Raw genomic sequence first — 22,886 nt, 5'->3', positions numbered from 1 at the left:
AAGCTTTGATGATGACTGCCAACAGGCTGTTTATCCATGGGACACAATTTTTTGCCTGACATCACACAGCTGCACTTCCAGGAGGGGGCAGTCGGAAAATGAACAGGAGCAGGAACTTTGGCAGATTATCCCGTTTCTAACATATTGATGTTGTTGTGCTGCTCCTATTTGGTCTAAACTCAGATAAGGTCAGGCCTCCCTGGCCTGTGTAGCTCAGATATTCAGTGGACAAATTTACTGACCGATCAAGGACCATGTGCAATGTCGCTCACTGCCTGTGCTTTAAACAGCTCCTTTATTCACATTAACTGACTGACTCTTCAAATTTTGACAGGTCTCTTCAAGAATACATGTGATTCCATTAATTCTGTGATATTGATTAACACAAATTTGTGCTCGTTTCATTTTATTGAGAAATTTAAGGTAAGAGCCAAGGGTCAAAGAGCATAGTGCGATGTCAAAAACTGTTGGAGGGAAGACATTTGAATCAAACACTTAGGTGTTTATGTCCAGTGAAATGGTAGCTTTGTTTAAATCAGCCAGCGTGCTTTTGCATCTCTGTAACAAGTGAAATTGTTGTTTTAGGGTTCCCATGGAATACCAGGCACAAGTGGACCACAAGGACCCCCAGGCCCAAAGGTAATATTCATTTTCCTCAAGAGATGTGTGATATATGTACTCATTTTGAGATGTAATGTAAGCATCGTTGGCAAGTCCAGCATTGTTTGCCTATCCCTAACTAGCTTTGAGAATGTGGTGGTGAGCCACTTTCTTGAACTGCTGCAGTCTATGTGATGTAGGGACACTCAGTGCTGATAGGGAAAGAGTTCCAGGTTTTTGACCAAGTAATAGTGAAGGAATTGCAATATAGTTCCAAGTCAGGATCGTGTGTGACTTGGAGGGGAACTTGCAAGTGGTGATGTTCCTGTGTATTTGCTGCCCTTGTTCTTCTGGGTGGTTGAGGTCACAAGTTTAGAGATTCTGTCAAAGGGTCCTTGGCAAGTTGCTGAAGTGCATCTTGTATGGTGCACACTGCTGCACTGTGAGATGGTCGTGGAGTGAATGTTCAAAGTGGTGGATGGAGTGATGATCAAGCGGGCTGCTTTGCCCTTGTTGGTTTTAAGTTTCTTGAATGTTGTGGACGCTTTATAATATGTGTAGTTAGTAGAATGTTCAATAAAAGGTAAAGTTTATCAACAGTCTAGCCTCCTGCAGTACCTGTAAATCCTCCCCATGGACAACCTCAGACTCACAATGATGACAACAGATAGTTGTCCTGTGGAGATTTAGTTTACCTAAAACTGCCCATAGCATGTTCAATGTTGCTTTGATTAGGAGTTCCTTACTGTACCTATTTTATTATGATGTGTTATCTTTATTAGATATACTTGTGCATAAGTCATCTTAAAATGGTTGGAAATCCGTCAAATCTTTAGCTTACATGCGTTTCTTTAACTCCCAGGGTCAACAGGGTGATCGAGGGCCAGCTGGGGTTTCTGGGACAAAAGGTGAAATGGTGAGTGGTTTATTTAAATGCAATTAACTGAGCAAATAAACTTATAATTCTTATTGTTTTTTCTACCAGCTTAATTGGTTAAAAACTAGTGAGGCATTGTCTGAATGGTTAATTGAAAGATCGTTCCAATGCTCTTTCTCCATAACTCTGCTAATTTTTGATCTTATTGAAAGGCAAGGCAGGCTCAAGGGGCCGAGTGGCCTCCCCCTGCTCCTAATTTGCATGCTTCATTTCAAGCTTTTATCCAAGCTCCTTTTGAAAGTTACCTTTGAATCTGCCACCCTTTCAGGCAGTGTATTCCAAACCATAAGAATTCACTATGAGTAAAAATATTCCTTCTCTTTTTTTCTAATTAACTTAAATCTGTGGTCTCTTTGTAGTGATCCCCCTGCCAATTGAAACCATTTATCCTTATTTAATCCATTAAAACCTTTCACAATTTTGAACACTTCAACTATGTCACCCCTTAATCTTCTTTGTTTTAAGGAAAACAATCTTCTCTTGTCTCTCCACATAACTAAAGTCCCTCACCTCTGGTCATCATTCTGGTAAATCACATCTGCTCCATCTTGACACCGGGCAGAATTTTACCGCCCTGTCACTGTGGGGGCGGGGCCAGAAAATGCGGTGAGCCGTTCAAACTCCATTGACCCACCAGCGGGAGGCGCTGTAAAATTTTGCACATCCTTTCTAATGTGTGGTCCACAGAATTCCAATAGTCCAGCTGAGAGCTAACCAGTGATTTATAAAAGTTTAGCTTAACTCCCTTCCTTCCTGGTAATCTGAGCCTCCAAGGCCTGAAGAATAACTGGTGACATTTTGGCAGATATAACTTCCCAGATAACACTCGTCTTGATTACCCTGCATGTCTCCTTCACACAGTCAATATTATATAGCAGCACCTTTTAACATAAGAGAAAATCTACAGAGGATATGGCACTGAGCCAAATACTCAAATTCAGAATTAACATTTGAACCTTCAACTTTCTGATTCAAAAGAGTGCAAAAAATGGCAATATTTACTGAGAAATTGGGAACAATGGATAAATTAGGAAACATTAAAAAAAATCTGCTGAAACAATTTCCATCTTTATTAATACATCAACCTACCCTATTTTGTTTCTTGCCAGCCGTTTCTCCAGAAATGGGCTTATTTCTGTCTTGACCCACTTATACTGTCCACTTCAGCTGCGTTCCATGCTCAACTCCTGGATGACGTGAAATTTCTTCCAGCTCAACATGGATAACATTAAAGCCTGTCAGACAGATGGCAGATCATATACACCACCAAATTGTCTCCAAATCTTTCTATATCTCATTGAGTACTGCCAGCTCACAGTGACCACTCCTCACTGAGTGCTCTCATCATCAACTTAGGCCAGTTAGACAGCAGGGAGAACATCCCCCCCAGAGTCTGGCAGCCACTTCATTACTAATACACTCCAATCCCACCACCAAGTGCTAATAGGCCCCAGCCCCAACTGGATATTGTTAGACCTCTACCCCTGGTACGATAAGACCAATTCTGTCCAACCACTCTCCATATTACAAAAACTAACAGAAGATTATAGTAACCTTCTGTTTATAGATGCTGCCCAGAGGTCCATCCAGTCTGTAGTTAGCCTAACTAATAACAGCTTTATGTTGACTGAATACTTTTAATGAATGACCAGTGATTTTAATATTTATACTCATTCAGCAAATTGCTTTATAGCTTAATTTCATTAACTTGTGATTAATTCTTACTGCCAATACGGTTTTTAAAATGATTTTTCTTTTAACTTGCCTTATTATAGGGGGCTATTGGAAGACCAGGTCCACCAGGTCCACATGGTGTGCCAGGAAATGTGGTATGTACATCAGAATCATTATTAGTGGGGAATTCCTTTATTCTGGGTGGCTGATATATCAGGGGTGGGGATTGGGAGGGGGATAGTGGGAAGAAAGGGATGCTTTTCAAATCTTGAAGTTAACTGACAACAACAGCTTGCATTTATAAAGTTCCTTTCACATTATAAAATGTCTCGAGACCCATTACAGGAGCACTTTTAAACAAAATTTAACTTCAAGTCACATAAGGATATTGTAAGGCAGTTAAGGACCATCTTCAAGGAGGAAGGAGAGATAAAATGGTTAACAGAAAAAACAGACCTTGGTAGCTGAAGGTCAATAGTGGAGCTATTTATTTATTTGTGCAATCTGAAAGTCGCTGGCAAGGTCAGCATTGATTGCCCATCCCTAACTGCCCTTGAGAAGATGCTGATGAGCAGCCTTCTTGAAGTACTGCAGTCAGCGTGGTGTAGGTGCACCCACAGTGCTTTAGGGAGGGAGTCCCAGGATTAAAATCGGGGATGCTCAAGAAGCCAGAAATGGAGGAATGTGGATATTTGGAGGGGTGTAGTATTGGAGGGGATTAAAGAGATAGGAAGAGGTGAGGCCATGGATAGATTTGAAAACAAGGATGAAAATTTCAAAATCAAGGCATTGCTTAACAAGAAAACAATGTAGGTCAGTGAGGACAAATGTGATAGGTGAAAGGGACTTTGTGTAAGAGGATGAGTGGCAGTTCCTCAGGGTAGTGTCCCAACCATCTTCAGCTGTTTAATCAATGACCTTCCTGCCATCATAAGGTCAGAAGTGGAGATCTTTTCTGATTATTGCACAATGTTCAGCACCATTCGCAACTCCTCAGATACTGAAGCTGTCAAATGCAGCAAGACCTGAACAATATTCTGGCCAGGGCTGATAGTGGCATGAAAGTAAGAAAGCAGAATGTGTTAATAGCAGAACAAGGGTCAGCACTCTGTGAAAGAACAACATGGAACAAATAACGATGGCCTTTTTGGGGATAGGGTGAGGAGAAAGGATTTGAAAATGGAGGTAAAACAACAAATAAATGAATATAAATGAAAAAAATGAAAATAAAAATAAGTGGATAAAAATTAAAAATATGCTTAAAAGAAGGGATTTAAAAAGGGGTGAAGGTAAAGGAGAGAATTCATGGTCTGAGTTCAACAACTTCAGACCATTTCCTGTTTTTATTTCATATTTCCAGTATCAATAGTATTTTGCTTTTATTCACTTGATTGACACCCCAACTACTACAAACATTCACTCCCTCCACCACCAATGCACAATAGCAGCAGTATGTACCACCTACAAGATGCACTGCAGGAACTCACCAAAGCTTCTTTGACAGCACCTTCCAAACTTGATACCTCTACCACCCAGAAGGACAAGGGCAGCAGATGCATGGGAACACCACCACCTACAAGTTCCCCTCCAAGTCACTCACCATCCTGACTTGGAACTATATTGTCATCCCTTCACTGCTGCTGGGTCAAAATCCTGGAACTCCCTTCCAAACAGCACTGTGGATGTACATACACATTGACTGCAGTTCAAAAACGTGGCTTACCCCATCCCATTTAGACCCTCCCCTCCAGTGAGATGCTGCAGTTAACAGATCTCCATTTCAAACCCCATGAGTCGAAAGTCATCACTCCCCACAAACCCCCGCCCCAGTTTGAAAGGTACACTCCCTCCCCCCACCACCCCACACTGCCAAAGTCAGAGGCTCTCCACCACTGATTTCAGAACCTTTCTCCCAGGAATGCTGAGACCACACCCACATTACCCCCCACTCCGCCCTCCACTGTCCCAACTGTTATAACCTGCATTGCCCAATGTCTCTCAATTTCCAACTCTCCTGCCTCCCCCACACAGTTGCAGCTCACAGCCAGTGATGGGGGAGAGAGGGATGGTGGTGGTGATGGGGTGGGGTTGCAGTGGGATGTTTAAACCAGTGGAGGCAATGCTCAACAAGAGAAATCTCGTGACTCTCCCATTCCAAGAAGTTTGGGAATCCTATGTGTGGTGCAGGTATTCCGGGTCTTGGGAATATCGCAGGTGCTGGCAGGTACCCTTTCTTCAAATAAACGGAAAACTGTTAATAAGTACGTATCTAATACTTCATTACACAGGGAGTCCCAGGAGTTGCTGGTCCCCCAGGCAATGATGGTCGCAGAGGTGAGAAGGTAAGAGTGCAGTTAATCATGCAGTTCAGTGATTTACCGTAATTATCTCTGTGGGTTTAGATTCAAATACAGGCAAATGCGTTAAGACATGTTATCCTGTGGGATGTTTTGAAACTGAGGATGCTAGCTAAAAGCACACCATCACTTTGGAGTTACAAAACACACTAACAAATACAGAATTGGCAATCTCAGAGAGACGATCAAAATAGCTGGTGTGGTGAAAAGTATAAAGTAGCAGGGAGTGCACATGCATGACATGCTCGCCATTCAGTGCCACCCTGTGTGTGCATGTGAGTAACCACCGAGGTGACTGTATCTGAGCCAGTGGGCGAGCTCTTGAAAGATGTGACAATTGCCTTCCAGTCGCTAATGGAGTGATTTTCCCAGAACAAACAGGAATATTTCCTTCTGCCTCAATATTCAAACCTGTGGGAGACACAAGAGGCATTGAGAACTAGCCTTAAAGAGCATGAACCTTTGCAGTACTGAGGCTCCCCTATGCAAATGAACCTTTGGCATGTTGCCAGATGGGCTGGAGGTGGGCAGCAATGCACCTCTTTGTTTTGCAGTTTCTTTTCATTCTCTCCATTGCTGCCTCTTCCATGGCAGTGAAGATGCCATGCCAATTCACATTCCTGTGAATGTTGTGTCCCCATTCCTCCCACAAGGATAAGAGAGATAAGGCACTAGCCTCTATGGCTAGGATATATTGAGATAGGAGGCTGTATGTATCAGTACTGGATAAGTTCATTGAAACTTCTCCTGCAGTGGACTGAGGATAATATTTATCATTGTTTGGTACAGGGGGCGCCTGGTACAGATGGTGAACCTGGGTTACCTGGAAATCCTGGTGACGCTGGGCTGCCTGGAGTCCCCGGACAGCCGGGGGAAGGTAAAACTGGAAAATCGGTAAGTCATCCTTGACCCTAACCCCCGATATCATGTACAATTCTGTATACAGACCTGAATTATATTATAGTCAGGAACCTTGGATGTAAAGTGGGGCTGGGCGGAAATGGACCAGAACAGTCCTTAAAGCCATATGAAAATTCTATTGGGAAATTGTGTGTTTAAGCAGCAATCGCTGAGGCTGCTTACTGTTACACTCCTTACTGTTACAGGGGCAGCCTGGTACACCCGGCTTGACGGGACCCCAAGGACCAAAGGTGAGCTGTGCTTTTTATTATAATTATAAAAAATTTCAAGGCACAACATTTTTTTTCCAGCATCATTGCTGATGCTTTTATTCATTGTCAACAAATCAGAACAGAAGATAATGAAGTCTTCAAAACATGCAGGGCAGTCAGTCTGCTTGGCTTAGGAGATAGCAGGATGTTTCATGCAGTAGTTGACTTTAATATTCCGTTGGTCCAAATGTGGCTTACTTTCCATTTTGCAATGTCTGAAGGAGCTTAACGGCCTCTCCTTCCTCGACTGCCTTGTCTCCTTCTCCTCCTCCTCCTCCTCCTCCTCCTTCCACGTTGTCTTGTGTTTTGCCTCCTGCCTCGACCATAGCTTCTCCTCGAGCGGCTTCTTGCCATAGTGGTACTTTGGCTTCCCTCTAACTACTGCTACCTCTTTCAAATATTTTGCCGGTTTTATATAGGTTGTAATTTCCCCATGGCACCCATTGTGATGCATGATGCCCATTGTGAAACATACAAGTGCTTAAAATATTATGCCCTTTTATGGTATTGATAATCATGTTGATGTACCCTGTGTGCATCTGTGTATATTTCCTGCCCATATTTGGTCTTGATGTGCATATTCAACTCATAATTTTCTGCTTTTAACATTCATTATCCCTTATTAAGCATTTTTGTGGATGTGAAATGTGACTTTTTGAAGTCACCAATGAGATTGTTGTACACAACTATATAAAAATGTATCCAACTGCAGAGCCTGTTTCTCTTCTGCAGTACAACACCAAACAGGATCAAGGGGGTGGCAAAACAAAACAGAATTAGCTGAAAAAACTCAGCAGGTCTGGCAGCATCGGCGGAGAAGAAAAGAGTTGACATTCTGTTGAAGGGTCATGAGGACTCGAAACGTCAACTCTTTTCTTCTCCGCCGATGCTGCCAGACCTGCTGAGTTTTTCCAGGTAATTGTTTTTGTTTTGGATTTCCAGCATCCGCAGTTTTTTGATTTTATCAAGGAGGTGGCAGTTGAGTTTGAGTCAGCTGAAATGCTGCCAGAGGAAACTGAAGCTTGCTTGGGAATTGCAGTTAAGATGGGATCCCAAAACAAAGCAAAGGGAATAGAATAAAGCAGATCTAAGACATCAACCAGGGGAGCAACCCTGAACCCCGAGTAAAGGCACAGCCGGGAGTGCATGCCTTAAGTGGAGCCTAGGATTAAGGTCTAAAACAGTGTAGGAATGAAGCGGAGCAAATTAAATTGATCAGTGGAGAGAGCAGGCCTGAATTATATTATAGTATGGGACTGGATATAAAGTGGGGCTGGGCGTAAATGAAAACCAGAACAGTCCTTAGAACCATATGAAAATGATATATGTAGAATCATAAATTAATAAAACATATTTAAATTCTTTTGGGAAATTGTGTTTAATGCAGTAATCGCTGAGGCAAAAAGTAGGTGAGTACACTTAATATTCAAATCAGGGCTCTCTGTCATATTAGAACTATGTGATGTACCTTGCATGCTTCACCCATTTGTCATATTGGAATTGGAAGAAATACCCTCCAGTCTTATGGATGCTAGGGAGTCAGCCGCCTGATAGTGTTTTCTGGATGCCCGGTGTGTGTCTGGTTAGCTGAACACTGGTTCTAAGTGGACAAAGCCTCCATGCAATATGGGTATTAAAAGAGCCAGGCACATGTTGTATGCCCTAATATGGTAATGCCCATATTAATATAAAGCATGTGTCAGCTTGCCCATATTTACAGCATGTGTGTACTTAATGCCCTTGTGTCTTGTGTGGCATCGATGTGCAGTGTTTGCAGAATGCAGCAACCTCCACCCCAGCACTCCACCCCAAACTGCTCACTCCCACCCACCTGAAGACGCCAACTGCATTATGGTTAACAAGCTCAATTGACCCTTGTTAAAAATGGTGGGTGGGTTGCCAACTTCTCTGCCAAACTACCGTGTTAAGGGGGAGATCTCGGGTGGGAGAGGAGAGGAAGTAGGCTGTCATATTTTATGTCCACCTCCCCCCCCATCAAAAGCATGTCCAGTAGGGGCTGTAAAATCCAGCCCATGGAGACAGGGAGTCTGGAATTTGCATAGTTATTTTTGGTTGGCCTATCCTTAGAGATGTAAAAGTTCTCCGGTTGGCTGTGAATGCCCATAGTTAACAAAGTATTTGCCTGAGACTTGATACTAACTGTAGCATAAATGCCAAAGGTCACATGATTTTCAGCAGATATTTCAATAGCTTGTTGCGGTCCAGTTTTTAAAAGTATTGACTGAAAGTTCATAATACCCTGACATGAACAATTGCCAGTCCTTAACAAATTTGATACTTAATCCATTTCGCTTTGAATCCTCCTCCCTTACACTTATGACCTGACCAGACTTTAGTGTCATCAGCAAAATGCTTCATGACATTCCTGGGTGTCATGAAAATAGGGGAACTTTTTCATTCTTCTGAATCCAAAGATGTCATTATAGAAGATTGGTCAGTGCTGAGTAAATTGATCATATTATACTTAATGCAAAAGTCCATTACACAGAATTTCTGGCACAGAAATAGGACATTTGGCTGAGTTGGTCTATGCAAGTGTGTATGTTCCACTTAAGCCTTCTCGCACCCCTCTCCCAGCCCTGTCCAGATATCCTTCTATACCTTTCTCCATGTGCTTATCTAGCTTCCCCTTAAATGTATCTATGCTCTTTATCTCAATACTTCCATGTGGAAGCAGGTTGCAGATTCTAACTACTCTCTAGATAAAGAAGTTTCTCTTTAACTCTTCACTGAATTTATCAGTGACTATCATATATTTATGGCCTAGTTTTGGACTCCTCCACCAGTGGGAACATCATATAGAAAGGAAGGTGAAATCATCTAGACTTTCAATTGCTTACAGTAACGGGTAACTTCTATTGGAGAAGTTTGTCTGTAGACATCCATTGAGAGGAATAAACGCATTTGCGATATCTCGCAGGATCAATTATCCTATTAAAACTTACAGTCAAGGCTCACATATCAAGAATAGGAAGAAAATTTTCTCCTTAGCAGAGATGTCAATAATTAGGGGCATAGATTTAAGTAAAGGGCAGGAGGTTTAGAGGGGATTTAAGGATTTTTTTTTCACCTAAGGGTGGTTGGAATCTGGAACACACTGCCTGTGGGGGGGTGGTAGAGGCAGGAACCCTCACAACATTTAAGTATTTAGATGAGCACTTGAAATGCCATAGCATACAAGGCTACGGGCCAAGTACCGGAAAATGGGATTAGAATAGATAGGTGCTTGATAGCTGGCATGGACACGATGTTTCTGTGCTGTATAACTGTATGACTATGAGTCTGTGACTAATTATTCGGGTGAGGTCCCTGTGGAGAGAAGGAATGAGAAAACTGGAAAGAAATAATGTGAAGATAATATAAACTGTTTATTCTTAGGTTAATTTTTTTTCCCCTTCTTGCAGGGTGATCCAGGGGATCCTGGTTTACCAGGGACACCAGGAGACAGAGGACCTCCTGGTGAAGGGAACCCAGGAGCACCAGTAAGTCAATTTAGTATATGGCCCAAAATAACCCAATACTGCCTTTGAAAGCAGGGTTGGGTCAAATGCTTAAAGTCAAATTGGCCCTGAATTTGTAAGATAATAGGTGTTCCATTTTTATGAAGTATTAATTCTGCATATCCTTGTTCCTCTATTTCACAAATACGTCTGATAAAAGTAAACAGACTTGAGTTTGATCAACTCTATTCCTACTGGGTGCAGTACCACAGTTCTTCATTTGACTCATATATTGGCAGTTTCACTCATTGGAGTCACTCACTGAGTGAATTTGCCAAAATACAGCCAAAGGTTCAATGTTCTGCTTTCAGCATTCTTTTCCTTGACAGGACCAACACACCCAAAGTGCACTACTTATGTCTATACTGACCTGTAGCCAATTTTGGTTTCCTGGGTCAGTAGTAGACTTTTCAGACGTTAAAGGCACAGGCCCATTTTCTGGCAGAGTCTGTGAGTTTAATGACTGGTCCCAGGATAGCATCAACCAGAAGGCCCCAGGACCCAAGCTAAGTAGTTAATGTGAACAGCAGTTACTCTTTGGGGTCCTTTTAAACTTGCTGCAATTTATGGTGTCGTTTCTGTAGCAACCAGTGTTATTTTTTTCCTGAAATAAAGAATCTATTGGAAAACAATTCTATTTCATTACCCAGAATGAATAAGCAGTAAAAACTGGGAAATGAGAGTACTGGTCCGAGCTGTTTTTTTTTCCCTATGGGTTATCAGTCAATAGTCATGCCAGAACAAACTTGGTTATGCAAATGTTCACAGGAATCAGTGCATTCTTATTCCACAGATTAATAGGGCATCTGTTGCACAACAAACGGGAGATAAACACATTTTACAAATCAGAATATTTGAAAACACCAAACTGTAGGAAATTGTGATACCATGCTGCAGATTGGTGTTATAATTTGCAAATGTGAGGGGGATGGGGGGCAGTAACCACAACAGCCTATGCAGCAGCAATGGCTTTTCCAGTTGAGCATGCAGCTATTTTAAATTACTAGACAGTCAGTTGCCCAACATATGTCAGCTATCGGGTGGCTAGCCTTACTGTCTTCCCGCCCACCCACGACCTGAGCCTGTAATGCAGTGGGTGGGTAAGGTGCCGGCCAGCTCCCAATCCAAAAAGCCTCAGACGTACCTAGGCCTGGTGTCCATCCTCAATCTTCGTGGGCCTATCAACGGCCTATTAAGGCCATTAGAAAACCAATTGAGCTCATTAATAGACCTGTCCGTCCAACCTTAAGGTTGGTGGGCAGGCCGGGAGCCCAGGCGGGCTTGTGAAGAAACGTGAAACCTCATTCACGAGCAGGATGAGGTTTCATGAGTGATTTAAAAAATGCAGAATATTTTACAATAAAAGTTATGGACATGTCCCAGCTCATGTGACAGTGTCACATGAGGGGACATGGCAGGGAAATTTTTTTCTACACTTTATTGAAAGTTTTAAATCAGTGCCGATCTCCCTGAGGCAGCACTTGGCCTCAGGGCGATCTGTGTGCTCTTTCGCTTGTTTGAGCGGAAGAGCGCACTCCCGGCTGAGGGAATCTCCCCCTCCCCCACCCGCATAGGGAACGCTTTACGCTGGGTGGGCTGTAATTGGCCCGCCCAGGTAAAATGGCAGCACCCCCGCAATCAGGGGTGCCGATCGGAAGCGCGCCTGCTCGCGCCCACCTTCACATTCCCCCCCCCCGATTGGAGGAAAATGTTGCCCAAAGTGTACTTAGGAAATTCATGCATGTAATGGCAAGTAATCATTATGACTACATCTGACTCTGGTTTTATAATGCCATTTCACTGCTAGTAGCCGCTACATTTACCAACAAGGTAAAAACAATTCAAAGGATGCTTTAGAACATTCTGAAAGCAGTTATATAAATGCAACTTCTTTCACTCTTCAAATATAGATTATAGACTTATTTGGAAATGTAAAAGAGCCTTGGATGTTCACCAAGTCTGCTGCTTACACAAACCACGTGTGGGCTCTACCCTAACTGTTCCTTATTCCTAACTTCCTGATTATATAGAGAATATAGCCCACCAAAAATGGTGAAAGTATATATTTGAAAAAAGTAAAAAATGTTTTTTTCTTTTGTCTAGGGCCTTGCAGGACAAGTTGGTGAAAGGGGCCATCCGGTATGACAACAGTGATAGGGAACATTCACTTAATACTAGGAATTAAAGATGAAAGTTTAACAGTACACAACAACAAAAAGGAATGGATTTCTTTGCTAAATGATCAGGCTCAAAGTTTAAAATCTAAGATTCAATTAAATATGATTCCGTGAGCTGCAAAAGCTCCATCATGGAAGGAGCTATTTGGCCTATGATGTCTCTTTGCTGGATTCAATGATACATAGACTCAAAGCAGATTTTGTTATGGTATTGATCATACTGTTTCCCTTCAGAAAGCAAAGTACTTTTTGATGCTGTAAAGATAATGCAAATTGGTTCCCAGCTGAAAGAAAACCACTTCTGTATTTCCTGCCCCCACAGGAATCTAGACATAGCAATCGGCCATTCTGCCACTCAGGATTATTCCTTCCTTCAGTTAGATTCTGGATGATCAGCATTTGCATCATATAACTTGTTACATTTGCTCTACAAAAATCCATCGACCTCAGTCTTGAAAATTTCAGCTGAACCAGCATCAAAAACCTTTTGGGGAAGCAGGTTCCAAATTTCCATTAACATTCACACAAAAAGGTGTTCCCTGATTTCTGTTCTAATGGCCTAGAACTAATTTTAAGCCCTTGTTCTGGATTCCACCACTGTAGACAATAGTTCCCCTGTATCAAACTATTGGATCCTTTTAGTTACACTTCAATTGGACCACTTGCAATTTTCTAATCTCAAGGAAGTGAAACCAAAGTTTATGCAAACTGTCCGATAATCCAACTGTTTTGGACTAAAAGTTTTAAAAAATGGGAAAAGAACATGTTGCCCTCTTCCTTGGCCACGACTCCTTTTCACACAAGGCTGGTCTAGCAGTAAAGCCACAACAGCTTCCCTCACACTCCTCTGGTTAGAATATCTGTTAGGCCTTGGTTACAATCCTCAGAGCATGATCTTCATACTTAAAGAAGGACCTCACCAGTTCCTGCCTGCTGTCCTTCCTGCCTACTCCATAAAACAGCTTATAATGCGAATCAATGAGAGGAGAACTGAACCATTGTAGGTATGTCCATGAGCAAGTTTAACAGCAGGCCCCCATCAGGTTAATTTTCCTGGATTTTCTCTCACATCATGCTGGGTTGTCGTTAAGTGAAACCCTAACAGCCCCACCCCACTCGCCCCAAAAGTCTCCCCTCATAATTTTACGATGTGTGCATGATTTTGTTACACAGACTGTACAGTGGAATTTTGTGCAGAACACTGCATCCTCCATTGAGCAACCTGATTACTAGTTGACTTGATGGTTAGACAGTGCTTAGTGGTAAAGTCAGTGTGTAACTGAGCTACAGTGATAACCAGAGGAAAAGCTCTTACCCCAGTCCTGAACACTACGCAGCGATTCCTGCTGAAAAATGTATACGGGGGGAGATGGAGAATTGGATAAAGACAGAATCAGGATTAAGGCTGCGATGTCATGTATTGTTGGACATGGCTGACCTAGGTCATGCTTGAGGAATAGCCACTTTTTCAGGAAGGCAATGACATAGTGGTATTGTCGCTGGACTAGTAATCCAGAGATCCAGGGGTTTGAATCCCACCACGGCAGATGGTGGAATTTGAATTCAATTTTTTGAAAGCTGGAACTAACAGTCTAACAATGACCATGAAACCATTGTTGATTGTTACAAAAACCCATCTTTAGGGGAGGAAATCTGCTAACCTTACTTGGTCTGGCCTACATGTGACTCCAGACCCACAGCAATGTGGTTGTCTCTTAAAATGCCCTCTAAACCAGGGCAATTAGGGGTGGGAAATAAATGTTAGCCTAGCCAGTGACACCCAGATCCCATGAATGAATTAAAAAAGTAGCTAGGAAGCAAAGGATGGCAGCACCCATGGAATCATAACCAGTGCAAAATAACACCTCCAGGAAAAATGGGGAGGAATTTGGAGGGAAAACTGCCCAGAGCTATATATTTGCAAAATGTCTTGTTAAGCCCAAGACATAGGATCCGAAGTATGCCATTCGGCCCATCGAGTCTGCTCCGCCATTCAATCACTGACCTGATAACCCTCAATTACACTTTCCTGCCTTGATTTTCTTACTGATTAAAAATCTGTCTACCTCAGCCTTGAAAATATTTAATGACCCAGCCTTTACAGCCCTCTGCAGTAAAGAATTCAGACATTCACTACCCTCTGAGAGAAGAAATTTCTCCTCATCTCTGTCTTAAATGGATGCCTCCTTACTCTGAGATTATGCCCTCTGGTCCTAGACTCTCCCACAAGGGGAAACAACCTCTCAGCATCTACCCTGTCAAGCACCCTAAGAATTTTATATGTTTCAATAAGGTTGCCTCTCAGAATGAGTACAAGCCCAACCTACTCAACCTCTCCACGTAAGAAAATCCCTCCATACCAGGGTCAACCTAGTGAACTTTCTCTGGACTGCCTCTAATGCCAGTATACCTTTCCTTAGATAAGGGGACCAAAACTGTTCACAGCATCCTAGGTGTGGTCTAACTAGTGCCTTATATAGTTTTAGCAAGACCTCCCTATTTTTACACTCAATTTCCTTTGAAATAAAGGCTATTCCATTTGCCTTCCCTTTTACCAGCTGAACTTGTATGTTAGCTTTTTGTAATTCTTGCGCAAGGACTTCTAAATCCCTCTGTGCTGCAGCTTTCTGCAGTCTTTCTTCATTTAAATAACATTCTGCTCCTCTATTCTTCCGGCCAAAGTGCATAACTTCACATTTTACCACATTCCCACAAAACTATGTTATTATTGTTTTGCTCTTGTATGCAGAAGCTGTTTTAAGTTGCATTTAAATTCACCTAGCAGTACTGTATCAAAATCATTGTTTGAATTAAATGGTTTAGCTGATTATTTTTGTACATAACTGAATTTTTAAATTTACTTGCCAGGGTCCAAGAGGCTCACCTGGAACCCCAGGCCAGCCTGGAAATGATGTAAGTCTTGCTGACATCCGTAGAAGTTCTGTCACTTCAGCATAAATATCAACTAGTAACCTTAAGTTGTCACATACTAACAAACATTACAGACCCATTGCAGTGAGATTTCATCCCTGATTAACAAAGTAGAAGGGAAGTCTTAGAAGAACCATTATAGTCTGCTCTCACACACTCCTAAGTGGTACTACTCAAGACCTGAGAATAGATTAGCCTGTCATCCTCTCTTCCAGTTGGTCATGTCTGGCATCGGAAGATTGAAGGAGAAGCTAAGAGAAGAAAAAACATTTCAAATAAAGAAGTGCCTCACTTTCAATGGGGACTTTGGCCAATAGTGTAAAATGCGCAAAATCACTCGGCTACCCATTGAAGCCAATGGAAATGAAAACCAGGAGAGATCTTTAGTGGGTGACCAAGACAATATCGTACATTCTACACAATGGACAAAGGCCTGAACTTAGTAGGGTAGTAATGTTGGAACAAGATGGATTCATGACCACTTAACTTATTGTTATCACCATCAATTAAATAACCAACATTTTTTCCACAAAATGCCCCCTTTTTCTAGAATGAGAAAAGCAAATCCAAGTCAAGATGGATAAAGAAAGCTATTATACAAAAAGTATCAGTGCTCTTTTAATTTTACATTGAAGTTTGTTGGAGTCTTCCTTTATCCATTTTCCTTTCTTCACAAAGCTTTTAAAGGACATTGTGAAAGTAAACACATTCAAAGTTTTTGATATTAAAAAGTTACAGCACTTTTTTCTTTAACACAATTCATATATATTAGGGACACATTATTATAGTACCACCCTCAACTTTGCACTCTTAACTCATCTTAATCTGTCAGTGATTTAGCTAACTGCAGCTATTGCAATGGAGGACATCTTATGGGTTAAGCAGGGTGGAAGGAATGAGGAGGGTGTTGTGGTAGTGGTGAATAAATTCAAAGTACCTGCTCCTGATTTCGATCTAGTGATACTGCTTGAAAGTTTACATGTTTGAACAGCATTTGGAGATGGCACAGCTTTGATGCCCCTCGATGGTCGAAGACCCTGTTGATAATTGCAGTCTAGAATAATAGATGAAAAGAGAAAGACCAATCACAAGTACCAGAGGTTTTCTTTGCCCATGGAGCTGCCTCCCAGAATCATATCCTTGAGGAGTCAGTAGAAAGAAGGCATTAGTTGTTAATCCCATTGATTGACATAGAATTTAAAAATATAGTTAAACTGATTGAACTAAAGTCTAATGTTCAGCATTGCATCAGCTTAATTGCTCCCTCAGGATTTTGCTAGAGGGAACTACTTCTCACAGCCACCGCATAATACAAGGAACATGGAAGTAACTGCCTCTATCACCCCTCCACTGACACTCCATTTGTGAACTGTTCGTAATATAGTTCCACATTTGGTTCTTTCTGTAGACTGCAATAATTTGGAATTGTTGTATCAAACTTCTGACAACTAAAGAAGTTGTTTTTTTACTGAGATGTTTTCTGGTTTGTTTTGCAGGGTTTACCAGGCCCTAGAGGAGATCCAGGACCCCCGGGAGAACCTGTATGTTAACTTTTCCTGCTGTGCCATTATTACCTATTCATAGAAACATTTTCCTTTTGCCTTTTCTCTCTTGCTCTTTACTTACTTTTTATCTATTTGCATTTATTTCAATTTTCCTCACTGATGGCTGATTATTCTGCATTGATATATATTTTTTTTATATCAGCTTTTTTAAACTTTCTGGTAGTCAGTACCACATCCTATTTCTCACAATTGTCTTCTTCAACACTTTACAATTCCTTGTTTCCCTCCGTTTGCTCTTCTTAGCTCATTTCGTCTGTAATGGCCTGCCAGAACCCTGACCATATCAGAGAAGCACTGTGTGTGATCCTATTCAAGGTTTCTATCAGTGGTACTCTGTACTGCCCCTCACAAGGGCCAAATGAGGAACCAAGGGTGGCTTTGTGTCATGATTTCATTAAGTAGAAGCATACCTCTTGTATATCCTAATTTTAGCAATCACAGCCCAATTTTACAGGGCTATGTTGAAAATGTACCAATGATGCAATTTGAAATGTATCCAAATTTTGCCATTATAAGATGGCTGATTTTTTTTGCTGGCATTTTCATCTGAATTCTCCCTACAAGATGATGTCTGATGCCATTCAGATTGACTGCTCAGATTGAAAGTGTCTGCTCTGCCCAGACCTTTATGCTGCTGAGCACCTTGATGTGTGGAATATGCTGACTGCATATGCAGGTACATGTGGCTGTGGAGACAGGGAGGCTCCGCGTTTCAATACGTTATAGTAAAGCTCCGCAGTGTGAGAGATTTAGCTCCCTTCTCCCGAATGCTAAATTGCTGACTATAAGCACGCATCTTTTGCTTCCCTTATTTGACCCCTCTCCGCTTTTAGCAACTTTACCATGAGCATCTCACCACCGAACTGAAGATGCTAACTTTACCATATTCAACTCCTGAATAAATTGTTTTCAACCAAGAAACAGAAATAAAGAAGCATAGCTAACATTGCATGTAAAATTGATTCATTGGTTAAAAAAATACAGCATTAGCATAACTATGTTACATGATATAATAGTATTTTCTGACCTACAGGCATCATTACCTCTTATTTCAAGGGGACAGATAGAATACATGGTTCAGGTGAGTGGTTTGGCAGCCTCACAGAAAATTGGCTTGGGGACATTGTAGAGAAATTTAAAGCAGCAGCCACTCTAAGCTAGTTGAGCCAGTGCTGGGTAAAACCATCACTGTGACCATGTCGTGCCTTATCGTGGACCACTTGTTGTAGTCCTTAGGGACTGAAAGAGAACCAATAATTTGCTAATGTTGTCATCCCTTTGCATTGATGAGTCAGCATCTATTTAAAAGAAAGCTATGAAATTTTATGAGGGCAAATAATTACACCAGGATTTTGGTAAAGTTCTTGCTTTCTCTGCTATTCTGAAAAAAATGGTCCTGCAAATTCTCCTGTGCTTTCATTTTTCAATGACAAGATTGAAAAATATGCTGCTACATTATTTTTTCATTTCCTCTTGCAGCTATTCCTATTATTGCACCAATTACTATTGTTCTCAGTTATTGAACTATTTTGCAATGATGTCACAGTGGCTGATTAAATATTACCCTAAGATGGATCCTGTAAGATTATCTCCTAATCTTATTAATCATAAGGTAATATGAAATGTCAATGATTCTATCCTTATAATTGACTAATCAAGCATTACGTATGGCATTATGCATTCTGTTGTGCAATAAACAGTGACAAATATTGTAAGATGATTATTTGCATTATTACGGTGAGTAAGCTACTGACAGTTGAAGTGCTGGTAATCTAATTTTCACACCAAGAAGTCGTAAGTTGAAGTGCAGGTTAATCAACTGCATTTAAAAGAAAACAGAGAGGGGATTTGGGTGCTGTTCAAATTAAGAGGGGAAGCATTGAGTTGTATGTAGGATATTAAACTAAACTCTTGTCTTTGTCGATTGGAAATTGAAATAAGACTGATGGTGTTTAAAAATGTAAGCAAGACGGTGAGCAGTATTGCTGATAATATGCTCCCAGGGCCCAATGAGGTCATTACCTGTCCTGCACACCTCCAAAACTCTGAAATGTAGAATTAATATTTAAAACATGAATAGTAAAAATTCAGTGAATTTTCAGTACAGTTAATAAGGATAAATTAAGATGACATTTACTGACAGTTTTATTATATATTTTGGACATTGGGCTGGATTTTGATGGAGCAGAGGAGACTCCGTGGAGGCGTACAAATAGCAGCCGGGACACAACCACATTCCCGATGCCCTCAGTTCTCAACAGTGTGGCTTAAGGATGCAGGCTGGTAACGGTCATGCATGCATCCTGCACTCCTGACCTGGTCAGCTCCACAACAGGGATAAACTTGTCTTTGTCCTGCACAATTTTCATGGAGTCGGGTCTGCTTTTAAAGGATTTTTAGTTCATGGCACCTCAAAGGTGTCATGAACCACAGTCTGGATGAGGGAACATTTTGAAAAGTAAGTTTAAAAAGGTCTTACTGTTGCCCCCTATGGCAATGTGTGCTCCCACCCCCATGCCCCATGGCCCCTCATACTCTCCATACCAAGCAATGGCCCTCTACACCATCGATGTTCCCTGACTCCCATGCCAAGCTATGGCCCTTCACCCACTCCTTATGACCGCCTCACCCTCCATGCCCAGCTATAGCACTACCATGCCCATTCACCCACTATATACTCTGTACAGAACCAATTAACCCTAAATTGTTAATAGAGTAGGTGAAAAAGTTTTTGTTTAACAGCCCATTCATTCATAACTTTCTACTTACTTAAAACAACCTCCTTGCACTGCAGTCCTATTAAAGTATCAATCATCCAGACCCTTTAACGTATCAATAGCAGAAACTACAAATAATTGAAACCTCTTTATCTTGTGTAAGCACACATTGTGCAATTGACAGAATAGATCAGAGAGTAAAAGCTGTCAATAAAGCAACCCTGGACGCAGCTGGTTAAGCAGTCTAACAGATGTCTGGACTCTCAGGCTAAAATGCATAATGAGATTTGGCTGATAATACTAAGGGAACACTGCATTGTCAGAGGTGTCATCTTTGAAGTTAGATCTTAAACCAAGAATCCATCAACCCTTTCATAAGACTGTAAAAGAAGCAATGTCATTACTTAAAGAAGACCAAAGGACTCTTTGTGATGTCCTAGCCAATATTTTATCCTCAAACAGCATCATTAAAAAATTATGATATTAATATCTCTGGCACTTTAAATTTGATATCCAATTTCTGTATATTGCTTCAGTGAGTATACTTCAAAAATAAAAGCCGAAACCCCTGAAAATATTCAACAGGTCAGTGAGATCTGTGGAGAAAGAAACAGCGTTAACTTTTCAGCTCAATGACCTTTTGGTAGAACTAGAAAAAGTTGGAGACTTAACACACTGAAAGCAAAAGAGATGGCAATGGGACAAGTAAAGAAACAAAGTCTAGAGGAAGTATAAATAGCAATGTTTTAAAAAATGGGAACAGAGGTTATGATCTCAAATTATTGAACTCACTGGTAAGCTTATAAGTCAACAAAGTGCCTAATTGTTCCTTGAGAATACGGCCAAGGTTTTCAATCCCAGTCACCCCCCAAAGCCGGAAACCAGACCTTTAAAAATGGCTGCCCAGACAGCGGATTTTTGGTCCAGAGCAGAGGACCACCGCAGAAGAACTGAGGATGCTGCCTGGTGGAAGGCCTGCCTCGAGGATCAGGCACCACGTCCAAAATTTTAAAATAAAGATTAAAACATGGAATATGCCCTCACCCCCCACACAGTCCCCATGCCCCATCCATGCCAACCCATGCCACCTCATGCCCTGTATCTACCCCATTACCCCTCATACACTCCATGCCAATCCATACCCCTCCACCCATCCACTATGGCTACTCATACCTTCCATGATAACCTATGTCCTTCCATTATCTCCCCTTGGTCATTTGTAGTCTCTATGCCAACTTAGTACCAACTCATGTCAACAAATGCCCCCCACCCACCATCCTTTGCCTTTATGCCTGCCATTCCAACTCATCCAATATCTATCATGGAAGACTTCAGAGCCTATGTAGAGATGAAATAAAATAAAGTTCTATAAAATTAAGCTCCAAGTGTCTATTGCAAACGTCACTATCTTAAAAAAAACACTGATTCATAAAAAAACCCATATATTAGGTTTACATTCCTTCAAATAAATAATGCTTTATAACAACAAACATTTCATTCAAATGTACAATCCCATGTAACTTCAAGCATTGGAATTCATAGTCCCACTTCAAATGACCACTTGTAGCTGTCAATCAAACTGAAGTGGTAAGTACACTACTGTGATAGCAGATGGTTGTGAAGTCAATGTCACAGTAATCCAGTAACGAAAGCCCTCAGCCTTATGTCAATTGGTGTATGACAATGCTGCTAAGGCATTTAAAAGTCTTACCTTTTAAATCTTAAAAAAAAAATGCTTGCTTTTTTATTACTTCATGGGATGTGGGTGTTTCTGGCTAGGCCAGCATTTATTGCCCAGCTCTAATTGCCACCTTTTCAAGGGAATTTAGGGATAGGCAATAATTTCTGGCCTTGCCAGCATCATCCACATCCCATGATTGAATCTTTAAAAAAACAGAGTGAAATAGCAAGCAATAATTTTTTAACGCTGCAGGTATTTCTTTAAAAAATTTAAATGGCAGGACTTTTAAATGCCTCCACAGCTTGACAGCTCACTTTGACAGGTGTTTTTGCCAATTCCTGCTGGTACTTTCGACAGGTGCCTTTGACAGGTGTGTCTGGCAGTTTGACAGTTGATTTTGATAGGCCTGTTGACAGTTCTAATGAGCTTGACAATGATGAGTTTATGCACTTTTTGCACAGATTTATGCCCACTTTTAACAGTTCTAATGGACACCTTAACTCCTCCAAAAGGCACTCGACCTACCTCAAAGGGCATCTACCCCAAAGGTGTCCTGAGATCAGATCCAAAAGGGTACCTTACCTCTCCAAAGCAGTAACCTGGCTATCTAAATGAATCCACAAAGTTCAGACCTGCCCTAACTCCAAGGCTATCAAAATCCCACTTCAGTGGAGGCAGCTGATGATCTAAGTGGCCAACTACTTCTGTAAAATGTGCATGCAGAAAACGCACCCTGCCCTCATTCCCATACCAGTAAAAGTGAGAATTGCCGTGTTTGGGGGCAGGACTTATGATTTTTGCTCCCTTCTGCCATTTCGTCACACCTGAGTAGACCTCTGCAACAGCAAAATTCTGGGCCGAGATTGAGCTTCATTAGAACAGTAAACAAAGCCAAGGACAGAAAGGTGAGAGTGGAAGTGGGCCAGATAATTTCATTATGGATGACTCCAAGCTGGGGTCAAGCTCGCACACTAAACAGAGGTGTTCTGCAAAGCAGTCACCCAACCTGTGTTTTGTCTTCTCAGTGTAGAGGAGACCACATTGTCAGCAGTGAATCTAGTATCCTAAATTGAAAGAAGTACAAGTTAACCATTGCTTTATTTAGAAGGACTGTTTGGGGCCAATGATGATGGAAAGGCAGGAGTAAAAGGGCTGGCATTGTAGCACCTCCACTTTCATGGGAAGGGGTCATGGAGAGGGTAGAAAATGTTGGCAGTGATTGAGGAGCAGAGCAATATGTGGTGGAGAGAATGTAAAGGGACAGGGAAGGGGACCATGTGTTTGCTGGTGGCATCATGTTGAAGGTGGCCAAATGGCAGAGGATGATCGATTGAATATGGAGGTTGATGAAGTGGAAGGTGAGGACAAGGGGAATCCTATCATGGTTCTGGGAGGGATAGGATGGGGTGAGAACAGCAATGAGAGAAATGGAATGGTCACAGTTGAGGCCCCTGTCAAGCATGGCAGAGGGGAATCCTTGGTTGTGGAAAAAAGAAGACCTATTGGAAGCATTGGCATGGAAGATGGCATCGGCAGAACAATTGAGATGGAGAT

The 22,886-nt window shown here is 41.6% G+C and overlaps 1 protein-coding gene across 1 annotated transcript in view; it reads left to right on the top strand.

Annotated features, from left to right (window-relative positions):
• The window catches only part of col22a1 (collagen, type XXII, alpha 1), a 196,699-nt gene that overhangs the window by 126,155 nt on the left and 47,658 nt on the right, over nucleotides 1-22,886 (top strand). Inside the window, exons 22-31 of the mRNA XM_041190170.1 lie at nucleotides 586-639; nucleotides 1,463-1,516; nucleotides 3,313-3,366; nucleotides 5,500-5,553; nucleotides 6,358-6,462; nucleotides 6,675-6,719; nucleotides 10,166-10,243; nucleotides 12,365-12,400; nucleotides 15,307-15,351; nucleotides 16,866-16,910. Of these exons, the coding sequence (XP_041046104.1) occupies nucleotides 586-639; nucleotides 1,463-1,516; nucleotides 3,313-3,366; nucleotides 5,500-5,553; nucleotides 6,358-6,462; nucleotides 6,675-6,719; nucleotides 10,166-10,243; nucleotides 12,365-12,400; nucleotides 15,307-15,351; nucleotides 16,866-16,910 (570 nt within the window). The remainder of the gene's footprint in view (nucleotides 1-585; nucleotides 640-1,462; nucleotides 1,517-3,312; nucleotides 3,367-5,499; nucleotides 5,554-6,357; nucleotides 6,463-6,674; nucleotides 6,720-10,165; nucleotides 10,244-12,364; nucleotides 12,401-15,306; nucleotides 15,352-16,865; nucleotides 16,911-22,886) is intronic.

The sequence above is a fragment of the Carcharodon carcharias genome, chromosome 6 (genome assembly GCF_017639515.1).
Source record: "Carcharodon carcharias isolate sCarCar2 chromosome 6, sCarCar2.pri, whole genome shotgun sequence".
NCBI lineage: Eukaryota > Metazoa > Chordata > Chondrichthyes > Lamniformes > Lamnidae > Carcharodon > Carcharodon carcharias.
The sequence above is the reverse complement of the archived record's forward strand: the minus strand, read 5'-3'. Positions and strand labels throughout refer to the sequence as shown.